Source organism: Anabrus simplex, chromosome 10 (genome assembly GCF_040414725.1).
Source record: "Anabrus simplex isolate iqAnaSimp1 chromosome 10, ASM4041472v1, whole genome shotgun sequence".
NCBI classification, from domain to species: domain Eukaryota; kingdom Metazoa; phylum Arthropoda; class Insecta; order Orthoptera; family Tettigoniidae; genus Anabrus; species Anabrus simplex.
The window spans coordinates 45,386,588-45,402,443 of NC_090274.1; the positions used below are offsets into that span (position 1 = coordinate 45,386,588).

The 15,856-nt window shown below is 39.2% G+C and overlaps 1 protein-coding gene across 1 annotated transcript in view; it reads left to right on the top strand.

Annotated features, from left to right (window-relative positions):
- The window catches only part of T3dh (Type III alcohol dehydrogenase), a 50,198-nt gene extending 35,630 nt beyond the window's left edge, over positions 1-14,568 (top strand). Inside the window, exons 8-10 of the mRNA XM_067154312.2 lie at positions 961-1,112; positions 9,662-9,783; positions 11,667-14,568. Of these exons, the coding sequence (XP_067010413.2) occupies positions 961-1,112; positions 9,662-9,783; positions 11,667-11,750 (358 nt within the window). The 3' untranslated portion in view covers positions 11,751-14,568. The remainder of the gene's footprint in view (positions 1-960; positions 1,113-9,661; positions 9,784-11,666) is intronic.
- Positions 14,569-15,856: the final 1,288 nt, after the last annotated feature.

Here is a 15,856-nt window from a genome sequence, read left to right on the forward strand (position 1 = left end):
CTTGATTATATGTCTAATTTCAGTCTTTAAATAATAATCTGTTAAATAATTCTTCATTCATTTATCCAGAATTGCTTTAGCAACTTTGAAGTTAATATCTTAGTAACACTTTCTTTCTAGACGTAATTTATTTATCCATTTCCGTATATACATTTCCATTGATATTGGAATTTAGTGCGAATTTTCAGGTCAAGCCACTAGGAGCACCACTTGTGACTTGTCTCCCATTTTAACCAGGCTAAATCCGGAAGTGTTGCGTATTGTCTCTACTGTATTTGCAATTACCCTCACTCCTTAATGTAAATGTGATGTTAACGGCGAACATTTTGAGGCAATTATTTGACTCTGTATTATTGATGTTTTTTGTTGCATTGTTGTGTGTTGATAGTGTTAGGCCTTGACTTTCTAATGGGGTCATTCTTTTATCTGTAAGAGTTATAATTAAACATAAGCGATCAATCAAACATAGAGGCATATTTCTGACTCGCCCTGTAGTTTGAAGTGCTAAGCTGATCTAAGCATACAGGGTGACCTATTTGGGATGTCATACATCAAGAAGCATTGAAAAACCAATGGATCTGCAAGATCTGCAACAATGAATTACAGAGATGTTTGTATGAATCACCCTAGAAAACCTGGAATCCATGTGGTGCAAACTATCCAGAAGATATGAAGTTTATTGAGTGGAGTGGAGAGCAGAGAGCATTTGTGGAAGGCTAGACTTTTTCGTACAACTCTTGTGACCTTTAGAAGCTTGTGTACCAAGTTACAAAGTTGTGTATGTTCTGCACACATTTATTTTTGTGACATCCCAAACAGATCACCCTGTAGCTTTACACTAATGTGACCATTCTCTAGCGAGCCATCCTCATGTTTAGAGGCTATTCCTTCTCTCCTTCCACAATGATTGTCAACTTGGATCTTTTTTATCAATTCTTTCTCCGTTCTTTGTGTCTGCAGTAAAGATCATGCTATTATACCTCACGGCCTGTCAGTGGTGATGGGTGCTCCTGCAGTATTTAACTTCACTGGATCAGCATGTCCAGAACGCCACCTTGAAGCAGCTGAATTACTGGGAACCGACGTCAGCAATGCCAAACGTGATGATGCAGGTAAAAGGATTTACAGTAAAATTTGTTCAGATGTTTCTGCAGGGGACAACAAAAATGAATGTAAATGGTAATTCTAAATTCCCATGGAGGGAATTAGATATTTTTCCACCAATAGAGCATATCAAAAATCAGATAAAAAATTAGATGTATGGCTTTTCAGGCGTTTGCTCTATTAACCAGCATTTCGTCCTAGGTCTGACACTAGACTCGTCAGAGTGGGATGTGTCAGACCATACCCACTTATGCTGGGGTGTATGCAGGTGAACTTATCAGAAGCCTCTTATGTGGCACAGTCTGATAACTGCATACGGGAGATAAAACTCCACAATGGAATTAATGCCCGAAATGCTGGTTAATAGAGCAAACGCCTGAAAAGCCATACATCTAATTTTTGATCTGAAAAATGAATGTGTTAAGTGAGAAAACGTACTACTGAACCATCATCATAATCATTTCCCATTATCCAGCTGTACCCGGGTAGGGGCAAATATGGTTCCTTTCCACTTTCTTCAGTCCTTCCACCACTCCTCCTGCAACATTGTGTCCCAGTCCAGGTTTCTTTTCGCTTTATGTGCCCAAACCGTCTTAGTCATCTCTTCTCTATTCTATCATTCATTTTTTCCACTCCAATTTCTTTCTGGATTTTTTCATTCCTTATTTTGTCTCTTCTACTCTTCTATATCATACTCCTCAAGAACTTCTGCCTGTATTCAACTCTCATCCTTCTTTGTCATTGTCCAAGTTTCTGCTCCGTAAGTTGTTATGGGTACCTAATACAACTTGTACACAGTTTCCTTTGTTTCCATTGGCACATCTTTGTCCCGTAACATGTTTCTTACGCTATGATAGAAACAGCTTCCAGCTTGAATCCTCTTACTAATTTCAGCATCCAGTCAAGCATTCTCCATTAATTTACTCCCCAGGTATTTGAACGTCTCCACTACTTCCAGGGGTTTGTCTGCAAGTCTAATCTGACCTTTCTCTTCTTTCTCCCCTCTAGTCATAACGAGAGTTATACTCTTTTCTACACTTATTTTCAATCCACATTCTTCAATCTTCCAATTCACCACATCCAACTGTTCTTGAACATTCATGTCCTCTTCTCCCCGAATCACAATATCATCTGCAAATACCAACATGTTCATTTCACTTCCTCCATAGGCTGCTTTTGCTGTTCTCATGATGTCATCCATTACTATTTTAAACAGGATTGGCGATAGAACACTTCCTTGTCTCAGCCTACTAGTGATACTAATTTCTATTCAGCAGAGATATAGAAATACTAGATACTATTTTTTCCGACACAAGGGCATTTTATGTCGTGTATCCATGGGTACAGCAAAAACTTTATCTACCATTTCTAAAGATGAGAGGAAAGTATTTAAAGATGTGAAAAACATTAGATAACAAATATGAAAACCTTTTCCGCTGGGGCACTGAAATGTGTGAAAAAACACCAAACAACAAATATGAAAACGTGTGGAGGCCAATAAAAATATCAAAGTATTATTGCAGATCAAACTCTTTCTGAAACAAATGTTAGTAGAAGACTTTTATTTCAGAGCACTGGGTTATTAAACGTTTTTTTTCTGGTCATCCTCCTAGACAGTGAATTGAAGGTTACACTCGATCATGTGAGACAGGGAGGTATGACTTCGGGCACCACTTTGACTAAATTTCGACCAACTCGTGTGATCGAGCCAAAACTCAAAGGCGCGAGTTCAACATTCGCGACCTCTCATGCTTTAAGATTCGGACACCAGTCCACTTTCTGACAGATTTTAATTTTGTCTTCATTAATAAGGAATTTCATGGCTTTTTCCATATCCATAACCAGGCTATCACGAGACAAATATGCACCATCTTAATAATTTCACATGATCATGTTCGTAATCCAGATATATGCTACCGTATCACACGGCAAATATTAGCTGCACTTCACTGTACCACTCGCCACAAAATAAGTTCCTAACTTATGAATGGAATGCGAAATACAAGCACAAATAGGCTCACTGTATTATTCACCAATCTTGCTGCTAACCGCCAAGCAAAATTGAACATTCCTGAGGGCTAACAGCTTGCTCCCTGACAGTGCAACTTATCCTGTGAAGTTCAGGAATTCAAGGCCTTTTTCTGTAATCATGCAACTGTGGCAATGGCTCTTACCAGAGCTAGATATCATGTTTCTTGCATAAGGGATGACAAATAACATTTTCAGGGCTAGGAAAAATGTTGTCATACTAAGCGGTAATAGCAAAAATTCGTGACGCAATAAGCTAGTTATTTTTATATAGATTTAACCCTCTTCAAGGGAATAAGTTTTTGCTTGTGAGTGTAATTAATTAATTATTTTTTGTAAAAATATTTTTTATTCTTAACACACATAAAAATTCAAATATGTAAGTACTCTAAGGTAGTCAATCATACCTGATTTCAGGAGTTCAGCTTGTAGGTATGCAAGTAATCTTGAAAAAATAAATCCTGAAGTGTTGGATTTAGTGCAAAAATGGCACAAGGCACAACACAAAGTAGTCTCAATTAAGATCACTAAACAACTGAGCTGTAATTCACTTTCTACCCTACTTCATAATTCAATATGACTACTGCTATAAATATTGATCTGGCAAATTCACCATTAAACATGTATAGTAACAGTCTAACTAGTATTTATGATATAATTTTATACACGTGATGTTGAGTCTTCCCTGGCGGTGTAGAAACTTTCACTTGTGCGATACATTTCAAAGCATGTATCGGGGTGTACGAATGGCTTTGCTGTGCAAATTTTACAATAATAGTCTCTTTTCTTACTTTTTGGACCTTACAGACAACACAGAGAACACAGACAACACAGGCCACAGATCATCGTCTTTGTCTGCTCTGTCACTTAGGTTATTTTCGCACTCACTTGCAACGATTTCACTTTTCTCGCTTTCCCGCTCATTATCACTCATTTCCGGGTAATCATCATCACTATTTAATAATTGTGACTATTTCACTCTTGTTTTGAATATATTTCCATTACTTAACGTCTAGAAAAGGTAAAACACGAACTTTCCCAATGTCAACAAACTTATATGAAGTACACCAGCATGGAAACTACACTTCGGAACAAACACCTTATTGCTAAAAATTCCAAATACCTGTGTTTCGCCTAAATAAAGGCCCTGTCTATATGCTTCTGGTGTCTATTGGCTAATATTCCAACCCTAAGAGGAAACATAGGGTCACATAATCGCGTAACTCAAAATTCCGGATAGAAATGTCTGTCGCTCGCATGGGAGTAGACGGGTTCCGGATAAAGACGGGCAACGCTTGGCTAAGGTTAATACAGTGGTAATCAAGACTTCAAATTTACAACATGCTAAGCGGGAAAATGTGTTAATGAGAAATGCACTAACGAGGTTTCATTTTTATTTATTTACACAAAATGTACAAAACTAAAACATTCACAATCTTCAGCCATTGGATTGCGTCAGATGAGGTGTTCAATAGTCTGCTCCTCCATATCACAATCACTGTGCAATAATTACAGGGAGAGGCAGTGAAAATTTACTGGCACTTTTCCCTCCTATAGGTGGGGGAAGAAGAATACATCCACAGTATCCCCTGCCCTGTCATAAAGTGAGACTAAACGGAGATCCAGGGGCTTTCACCTTGGGAGCGTGGGTTAAAAGTTAGAACAGGTGTGCTGAAAGTACTGTTAACATGATAATAAATCATACTACTGTATTGTTTTTTATTAACTTACCCAATATGTTGCAGCAAAAGTAGCACTTAGCACAATTAATAATTGGAAAAATAAACAGCATTTTTCGTTGAAACTAATAAGGCAGAGAAAAATATTCCGACTACCTAACTTTACTGTTTCTGGAAATAATGTCATGGTTTTCTACTTTTGTGCCGAGAACACTTTTTCTTTATTTTGCTTCTCAAGTTTCTCATAACAAGTTTTTCAGTGATGACAGCATCATCCTGGCCCTCTATGTACTCCAGCAATGACTCGACATTTGCCAAGGCAGCCCCATGCGTAACTGTTTGTTGTGCTTGTGCCGCACGAGCAGCTGTTTTTCCCTGCTTATCACTTTCACTCCCTACTCCCTCCCTGCCCTTTACTTGTCAACAATCTGTTCATCTGTCAGCTCTTCATAGCCTTGGTCGTTCTGGTCACAATCGAGCCACTGATGAATATTGTCTTTGTCAAATTCCTCTCCACCTGGGACAGTTTTTACAGCTTCGGTCACTGTACTAACTGTATCAAATCCAAGAAATCCATTGTCTTCAGAAATACCTGTATTACTGTAACTCCCAACACTCGTGAATTTTTAATGTTATTGATATCGCGGTTAAGCCGCAATGCGGTTGATCCGATTACGGTAAATCGAAAGTTGAGTGTAACTGATTCCTGGTTGCCAGCATTTCTCCCCAGTATGTCAATTTAGGCTCATCAGTTGATAACTGGCACATCCACCAAGATGCATGGCTAGTGCATGTAGTGGAGGGCACTGCACAATGTACTTGTAAGAATGATGAAACCTATGGACAACACTGGGAAAAGTATAACAGCAGATAATTACTTCACTTCTGTAACCGAGAGTGGAGAGTAGCGAGGACTTCAATAAGATACGTTCCAATATTCAAGTTTTTAAGGACTTAAATGGAAGTAAATGTTTATACATTTCTAAATATGAATATGATTTGTTAGAATCTGATGATGTCCTTTCAAGAACGAAACGTGTCATTCTATTTTAATAAAGTAGTTTCTTTTTCAGGTATAATTCTGTTACCATATGTTTTCGTTTTCAGGTAGTTTTTACATTTCATCATTGTCATCTGCAGTTTCCAGCTGTTGGCTGGGTCTGCTTGGAACATAAGCCTCTCCATCTCCTCTTGTCTTCCCACCACTTCTCTGTAGCCACTCTTGCCCAGTCCTCTCCTCTTCTCTGTACACTCTTCCACTCCTTTTATCCACCTGTCTCTTGGTCATTTACCTGTTATCTGCATTTCGTGCATCCTCCTCGGTGTTCTTTCCTCTGTCATTCTCTTCATGTGTCCATACCATCTAAGTCTAGATGCCTCTATCCTATTCTGTAGTGGCTCTTTCTTTACTACATCTCAAACCTACTCATTTCTAATCTTATCCCATCTTGTCACTTCTATCCTGCTGCTCAGAAATTTCATTTCACTTGCCTGTATTCTATTCACAGCTCTCTGCCTCATTACCCAAGTCTCAGCTGCATACTTCAGAATAGGTATATAGTACATCTTGTATATCACCCTTTTGCTTCTCTCAGGGACATCCTTGCCCCAAACCAGGCTTCTGACACTTTTCAGGAATGCTCCTGCTTGTCTTCCATGCTCAATTATTTCCTTATAATTTCTTCCACTTTCCTCTTTGATACTTCCTGCGTACTTGAAACTCTCTACCTTCGTAAGCTGTTCCCCTCCAAGCATTATCCCTCTTGTAGGTCTCTCCTTCTTTCTAGTTCTGATCACTATCTCGCTCTTTTGGGCATTAAATTTCATTCCATATTGTTCCACCTCATCTACCCGTGCATCCAACTGTTCCTGGATATCCTCTTCCTTTTCTCCCCAGACTAGCAGGTCATCTGCAAACATCATCACTTTCATTTTTCCTTCTCTAATTTTTCTTGCCACTTCTGTCATTATCTCGTCCATTGTTACTATGAAGAGCAAAGGTGACAGAGCACTTCCTTGTTTTAATCCACCTTTTTTGATCAAACCAGCCTGTTCTCTCCTCCTCCTATTTTCACATACCGGACACTCCCATTGTACGTCTCCTTCACTCTTTCTACGGTCTGTTCCTCGGCACCTTTTCTCTGTAAGGCTTTCCATACCTTGTTTCTACACATATGGTCATACGCTTTGTCAAAGTCCACGAAGGCCATCACACGATCCTTACCGCATTCATAATGACGCTCTTGTAGTTGTCTTACTGCGAATATAAGGTCTACTGTGGACCTTCCTGATCTGGAACCATACTGCTCTTCTCTTAAATTTTCTTCCACCCTCTTGCTGATTCTATTCTCCAGAATATTCTCAAACACCTTTGCACAGTGGCATATCAGCGAGACTCCCCTATAGTTCTTAAACTCTTTTCTATTCCCCGTCTTGAAAATGGATATGATTACCCCCTTCTTCCAAACTTCAGGGGTCTTCCTTTTGCTCCATACTACTTTCAATACATGATAAGGCCACATTATAACATCATCTCTCTTACTCTTGACCATTCCATACAGTACTTTTTTTATTTCCTTTGTTATCCTCTTCCATCATGTTTATCCACTTTTCCATCCATTTTTTCTTCTCTGATACAACCTTTTCAGCTTCTTCCTTTTTCGTCTTATATTCTTGTCTTGTCTCCGTTGTCCTCTGTTGAAACCACACTCTGAAAGCTTTATTCTTCTCTCTAACTGCCGCTTTGACTCCGTCGTTCCACCATAGGGTCTCCTTGCATCTTTTCCTGGCACTAGTTCTCCCACCAACTTCCTCTGCAGTTTTTTCTAGTGTCCTCTTGAACCTTTCCCATTCCTCCTCTCCTGTTTTTGTATCATCTGTTGGTACATTCAATCTTATTTTTTCCTGGTATTCTTCCTTGGTTTTTGATACATCTTTCTTGCTTTTCTATTCTCTTCCTTTCCGTCATTGTTCTCAGTTTCATTACCAGTAGTCTGCAGTCACTGTCTAGGGCCTCTGATGGTATTGGCCCTACATCTGTAACATTCCTCTTTATTTCCCAGTTTGCCATAAGACCTATCTGTGTCGGCGCGACGTAAAGCCCCTAGCATTTCCCAGTCGTAGATCATGTAACCTACAATGGATTTCCTAGACCAGTCACTGCTATACCATGTTATCTTATGGCTTTCTCTCTTTCTGAACCACGAGTTCCCAACCATCATCCCATTTCTTTTGCACAAATCCAGTAGTCTTTCTCCTTCTTTATTCCTATTTCCTCATCCTTCCACTCCAAGCACGTTCTCATAACCCTTTCCATTCAAGCCCCCATTACCACGTTATTTTGTCCATTCATTTGTCTCTCCAATTCTTCCTCAAAGTCATCTTTATCCTATTGTGTGCATCCTGCTTGTGGAGCATATACTTGTACAATTTCCCAGGATTTTCCTTTGACTGTTATTTTAACTTATCAACCTGTCACTTATCCCTCTTACTTCCTCTTTCAATCTATTTCTTACTACCACTCCTACCCCATTTCGCTTTCCCCTCATCATTTCCTATCCAGTACAACCAAAAACCATTCCGCAGATCTCTCCTACCCTCACGCCTCCACTTAGTCTCTGCCAGCCCTAGTACATCCAGTTTTCTTCTTTCCATCATGTCTACAACCTCTTCTACTTTTCCCATCAATGTTTGTATATTCAATGTGCCAATTCTTAATCCTGTTCCTCGCCAGGGTCGTCGTCTGTTATATCCGTCTGGCTTATCTTTCCTCGTTTCCTTGAAAGCGGGTTAATATCCATCACCGGCTTGCTAGGCCTGTCCTGACTTCACCAGAGCCATGTTAGCTGCCATCTTTTCCAGGATTCCTGGAGGAACTTCACAGCTACTGTAGCAGTCTTCGGGCCCACACAGTCCCCATTGTACTTCACCCCCACAGGCTATTCCCTACTTGATGACGTTGCCCATCTCCCATGATGTGGACTTGTGTGAGACAGTTTTTACATTTATTATTCAAAATTAGTTTCAGCAGACTGAAGAATCTAACAGTTATAAACTATGTGTTCCTATCCATGTTTGCAAGTTCCTTGTTGTTAAGTGTTATTTTGGATAATGAAAGTGTCTTAAGTCTCAGGATTCCCCAGCCTCATAAAATCCTTCAGTCAGGCCTACCCGTGTCTTTACAGCTTCTCTAGCTTTTCCTACAATCAACATATTAGTGTTACTGTCGCATATCTGTGTGTGGCACCATTTACCAGTCTGGCTCCATGGCTAAATGGTTAGCATGCTGGCCTTGGTAAAGGGGTCCCGGGTTCGATTCCCGGCAGGGCTGAGAATTTTAACCATCATTGGTTAATTTAGCTGGCATAGGGGTTGTGTGTACGTGCCATCATCATCATTTCATCCTCATTATGACGCGCAGGTCGCCTACGGACATCAAATCAAAAGACCTGCACCTGGTAAGCCGAACATGTCCTCGGACACTCCTGGTACTGAAAGGCATATGCCATTTCATACCATTTACCATTTTCACATCTCAATCCTCTTTGACTTAGTGTTTGTATCTAATGATTTGCCTTTCCCTCTTGTATTAGCCGCAGATATTGGTAAGTTCGTATGAATTTTTCAGCTAAAAGTTTTTTCTTATAAAAGAATGACTGTATCCTATTTCTTTGATTGTTTGCACTTCCTCGCTAATTGTCTTATTTAAAAATCTTATTACTGGAAGAGAATGTGTTTTTCATCAAATGGCAAGATAATTTCTAATTTTTCTATGTTGAGAATTTTTAAGAGGCGTATGTAATAATTTTGTCAGAACACCAACATTGCTAATCATCATTTTCTTTTTTAAGGAAAAATACTCGCCGAAACAGTTCGTAAATACATGCAGATCATGAAGATTGAAAATGGACTCAGTGCACTTGGCTACACGAAAGCTGATATTCCTGCTCTCGTGAAGGGGACTCTGCCTCAAGTAAGCATGATATCAACCTATCTAACTCCATTTCCTAAAAGCATTGCACAAAAATACCATCTCAAGTCACCCCCCCATCATTTTACGGTCACTGCAAACTGCGCGGTCTTTAGTTCACGTCTGTAGATGAGAATAAATGAAGTGGGGACAACCATTTAGATGTTCTTCTTGATAAGAAGTGGGTTGTTGACCGCGCTTGTGTTAGTCCTTGTTCCGAACATCTCCAACCAACTGCTTTATCAGTTCCCTTCTGTTTTGTCTGTATTTCACTTGACTCTTTTGGCTATTTTACAGAAGGAAACTTGTAAGTTTAGTCGCTTGCGGTGGCTTATAACCTGATGTACCTGTAATGGGCTCTTTTGAAGTCCAATTCCGTGTCACGGTATTCCCTCCAGCCATCAATAGAGGTACCAGCACTGCCATTTAGCATACTTTTCTCATTATCAGGATCTTCTTCACTCAACTCACCAACACGGCCTTGTTCCGCAATATCTTCCTCACCACTTAATTGAAAATCGCTCTCACTATCGCTGAAATCAATGTCACTTTCATCAAAAAGTCTGGCCATTTCCTTCTCATGCTGCTCGAACGACGCCATGTTGCTAAACAATGCTGTTTACAAACTCAGAAAGAATGCCCACAAAGCCTGATTTCAAAGAGATCATAGCTTTACATGGCTTCAAATTGTTAAAATTTAAATAATTGAAAAAGAGGTTCAACCTATTCAATACATAAGAGAAAGAAATGTAGTGATTACATTCTTATTTAATAGTAATTAGCAATGGGACCGGTTTCGACCCTAGTCCAGGTCATCGTCAGCCGTTCAAAACATAAAAAATATGAAAAACAATGCATATGAAAAACAAAAAGATTAAGTGAACTCTGGATCGGTATAAGATGAAATATAAATTGATGATGGGGGTAGAAATTGTGAGTCACTTAGAAGAAAACAGTACGTAATATCAATTTATATTTCATCTTACACCGATCCAGAGTTCACTTAATCTTTTTCTTTTTTATATGCATTATTTTTCATATTTTTTTTGTTTTGAACGGCTGACGATGACCTGGACTAGGGTCGAAACCGGTCCCATTTCTAATTACTATTAAATAAGAATGTAATCACTACATTTCTTTCTCTTATGTATTGAATAGGTTGAACCTCTTTTTCAATTATTTAATTTTTAACGTTAATACTTTCAATACGAAACAATGAAATTTTTATCTTCAAATTGTTGTCGAAAGATGGCATTAGCTTACTGTACCTGTAATTCATGCATGCGTAACCCAACAAAGGAGATGTAGAGAAGAAAATCATGTCGGACATTGCCTGACATACGATCTATGCGGGATATTCTCGTTGTCGGGCACTGTTTGCCGCACGAGTGTTAAGGGTTAATAGCAACTTAAACGCACTCTACAGTGTGATGGTAGTAGTACCAGACCTGTAGCTTAGATCCTTTCCAACAGAACAAAGATGGCCTAGGCCACCATAGCTCAATTGGTAGAGCAACCAGCGCAAAATCGGGAAGTTGTGGGTTCGGATCCCACTGGTGTCTGGTTGGCCATTTTTGTTCTGTACTTAACATCTCTTCATCACGTACTAAATGTACATAACACGACCTAATAGGTTGAAAGTCGCTTTCGATTAAAATATTTTTGTTACATCATTCTTTTGGTGAGCCTGATTATGCTGGTACCTCTCCAGAACACTTGCAGCCGATTTTGTTTTAAAATTCCATAATTTTCTCTCTTTTTCTGACATTGTACCCATTCCAGAAATGTATTTTTCAAGAAAGAAATCAACAACATTTAGGTGAGAAATGGCTAATAGTCTCTATATAATTTTAACTGTCTACATTTTCTTTCTTTCTTTCTTTCAGCATCGTATCACCAAATTGGCACCTCGTGAGCAGTCTGAGGAAGATCTTGCAAAGCTCTTTGAGAACTCCATGACTGTCTACTGATGCACTTAGCTGATCAACACCCCACAGAGTTCCTTATTTGTGTGCTTGTCGTCATAATTAAGAACTATGTTGATATCCATCATTTGATGTGATGTTAGAGGAGATGAATATTAGAATACAATTTTTTTAAAGCCTCAAGTGTATCTTGGGCTGGAGGCAATTCTTTTGGATCTGTATTATGAAGTATTCAAGATTGGTGTTTAGCTCAAGAGCTCGGGAAAGATGGATAGAAGAAGGGAAATTTAAAAAAAAAATCTAGCGGTACCTGAATCATTATTCTATTAATAATTGCAAACTGGTCCAGTTATCTCAGATTTATCTTTACAATCAAAATCTGCCTGAAAAATATGAAACTTAGGTTTTCCCATTATTTGCCACCAAAGAATAATGTAACTAAAAGTTATTCAAATGTTCACTTTTAGTACGAAATTAGAGTATGAAAGGATTTTTTATGAACTTCATTAAATGCAAATACTAAGCTTGTAACATAATCAATCAATCAATCAATCAATGATCTACATATAGGACAGTCACCCAAGGTGGCAGACTCCCTATCACTTGTTAAACTAGTATTTTCTTAACTGATTTCTAAGAACTTTGAAATTTATTTGAAGATTTCCCTTGATTCATTATTCCAATTCCTAATTCCTCTTCCTATAAATGAATATTTGCCCCAACTTGTCCTCTTCAATTCCAACTTTTATCTTCATGTTATGATCTCCCCTACCTTTAAACGCTCCACTCTAACTTATTCTCATGGTTGTTCTGTATTGAATGATGTTATGCACAGCAATTATAATAAGTACAGTATTTCTATCCACCTATTCAATACGAATCACCCTTATTGGTGTTTACACTTTCATACAATTAATATTTCTAAGGGACATGTTTCACTCTTTTAAATCTTAATTTTAATCTTAAAATGATGTTCGTAAACAGTTGTAAACACATTAAAAAGACAATAGGCAAAATTAAAATTACAGTAGTCTAAAAACCAAATTACATTACATCTAAAAAACAACATTGAAGGACTTCAAAAATGTGATAACATGAACATTTAAAATTATCACAATGTCCATTCAAAACCTTGTGCCTGAAACTATTATTGAATCTTCGTCTTAAAAACAGTAGTATATGTTTTTCTATAAAAACAGCACCAAGGTGAACACCAATCTTACAGAAAAACGAAAATTAAAATGCAACTTATGTGATGTGGTGTTTCCAGAATGTAAGTTAAAATAGAGTGCCCACAAGCTAAATTGTGAAAACACAATAATCCATATTGCTTAAAATATAACAGACAGGATATAGAATGTGTGCAGGAGTCAAATGTGGGCTCTACTTGAAAATGCTGATCAACTTGTTTACAAATGTAGGTAGTAAGTTATGTTACGCAAATTTGCGAGAACGTTGAACTTGACCTCCGACCAATTTACGTAGATGGTTTGAAAATTTTTCGGAATGTACTAGAATTAAGTATCTTACCTCGGTGGAACTGTTTTTATTTTTCAACACAGTCTCCCTGTAGACTAATGCATTTGGTCCAGCGATGTTCCAATGCCTTGATCCCATCTCGAAAATGAGATTCCTCCAGGCCTGCAAAATACTTCTCCAATTCGGCTGTCAGTTCTTCCCTTGTACAAAATCTCCGTCCACCGAGGAAAATTTTCAGCTTGGGGAATAGGTGAAAGTCTGATGGTGCCAAATCAGGTGAATGAGGTGGATGTGGCAACAATTCGTACCCCAGTTCATGAAGTTTTGCCATGGCAATAACACTTGTGTGCAGCGGAGCGTTGTCCTGATGAAAGATGACCTTTTTCCTTGCCAAACCAGGCCTTGTTTCACGTATCTTTTCCTGTAGTTGGTCTAGGAGGTTTGCATAGTATTGCCCCGTAATTGTTTGGCCATTAGGAAGATAACCTATCAGCAGAATGCCTTTTGCATCCCAGAAAACTGAGGCCATGACCTTTCCGGCCGAACACACTGCCTTGGCTTTCTTTGGTGGTGGTGAATCAGCATGTTTCCACTGCTTTGACTGATGTTTTGTCTCTGGAGTATAGTAGTGGACTGAAGTTTCATCTGTAGTCACAAACCGGTGCAAAAAATCTTGTTGGTTGCACTGAAAACGGGCCAGACTTTGTTCGGACATTTCCAATCTGGTGCGTTTATTGTCCAGTGTCAAGAGCCGCGGCACCCATCTTGCGGATAATTTTTTCATACCCAATTCTTCGGTTAAAATATAATGTACTCGATCAGAAGACATCCCTACAGCTTAAGCAATCTCCCGCACTTTCAATCGACGATCCTCCATGACCATTTTATGCACTTTTGCGATAAATTCTGGGGTCGTAACACTTTTTGGCCGTCCACTACGCGGATCATCATCCAAGCTCTCCCGACCAAATTTAAACTCGCTGGTCCACTTGGCAATGGTTGCAAATGAAGGAGCAGAGTCCCCCAGTGTGTTCTGAAAGTCAGCATGAATTTCCTTTGCTTTCATACCTTTCTTTACAACGTATTTAATCACTGCTCGAATCTCAGTTTTTTCCATTGTCACAAATCACTACGCGGAAACAACAACGAAGAGTTGCCACTACCACACTCCTGCAGCTAGAGCACTGACGCGCCACGTGTTCACTCACAAAGGATGTGTGATTATTGCGCGGGAACCTCGTTGCTCTAGCACTGACATCTAGCGGTGATTCCGAGAACTTTTCAAACCGTCCTCGTATACAGATAGTGGAATTTGTTATTATTAAGATGACAGGTACATCCTGCTGCTTTGGAGTTGCTAACTTGTCTGCCCCCCCCCCTTTTTTTTTTTTTTTTTGGCTTCTGGTATTGTATTTGTGTGGTAGAGGTGGTGGGGAACCTAGAGTGGGAGAGGAGATGGGCGGATCTTTCTGTGTTATTGCCAGTATAGGAGGGGCTCTCTTACGAGTGACGGGAGCTTGTTTAACGTTTGGAGAGGGGGGTAAGAGGTAATGGTGAACCTGGCAGGGGAGAGGAGATAGGCAGACCCTTATGTGTCATTGGTGGTATAAGCAGGCATTCTTATGAGTGATGGGAGCATGCTTAACGTTTGAGCAGAGCGTGGTGACATCGCATGGCTGAACTAGTCTTTACTGGGAGCATATACAGCAGAGTGAGGTAATATCACAGTGATGCTTTCTATCCACTGTCCTACAGCCCTCGGTTTCTTAGCATCGGACAGTATGACCGATACTTATCTGCACAATCTACTCAAGTTTTCTTATCATTGGTCCCCACTTCCAATACAATTTTAACCATGTCCATGTGATGAATCGATAGTGAATATCATCCACACATACCGAGCAAGTTGGGAACACGGTTCGAGGTGTGCAACTGTTAGCTTTAATTTAGGAGATAGCGGTTTTCTATGGTTTCCCATTTTCACACCAGGCAAATGTTGTGGTTGTACCTAAATTAAGGCCACAATCTCTTCCTTTCCAGTCCTCTCTTATTGTCACCAAGAGACCTCGCAGTGTCGGTGTGACAAAGCAAATAAAAAAAGAAAATCATCAGCACATCTCTTTTATCCTTCCATATCTGTACATCACACTTCCTCTTAAATTTTTAATCACTTTTTTATTTTGCTACTTGTTTAACACATTGGTGATGGGCCCTGAGAATTCTCGTAGCTTCTCAGCTGACCGTACGTGATGGGGTATGAGAATTCTCGTTTTTACGGACCTCTCGTTTCCTTGAGCGCTGCTACAATCTGATGGCGAAATTATAAGTTTTACACGGTCTAGTCGATGAATTACGTGCAGACCGGTTATCAGAGAGTAACTAGAAACAGTGAATTAAGTATTTCTAATTATGTGAGTGATTCTGACATTGCTTTTGGTCCTTCTATGTCAAATCATGGACAACAATCTCATGTGTTTGAATACAGCAGAGACTCAGATGGACATAAGTCTAGTATAAATGGCACTTGCAGTATGTAGTAGGTATAGATACAGTCAGTGGCTTCTCAAAAGATAATCCAGTTCGTAATTTAAAAGTTTGAGGTCGATATCTAGAATAGTTCTTGCGTTACACGAGTTTGAATGCAGCAGTGTAAATTCGTTCTTGCACGCTTG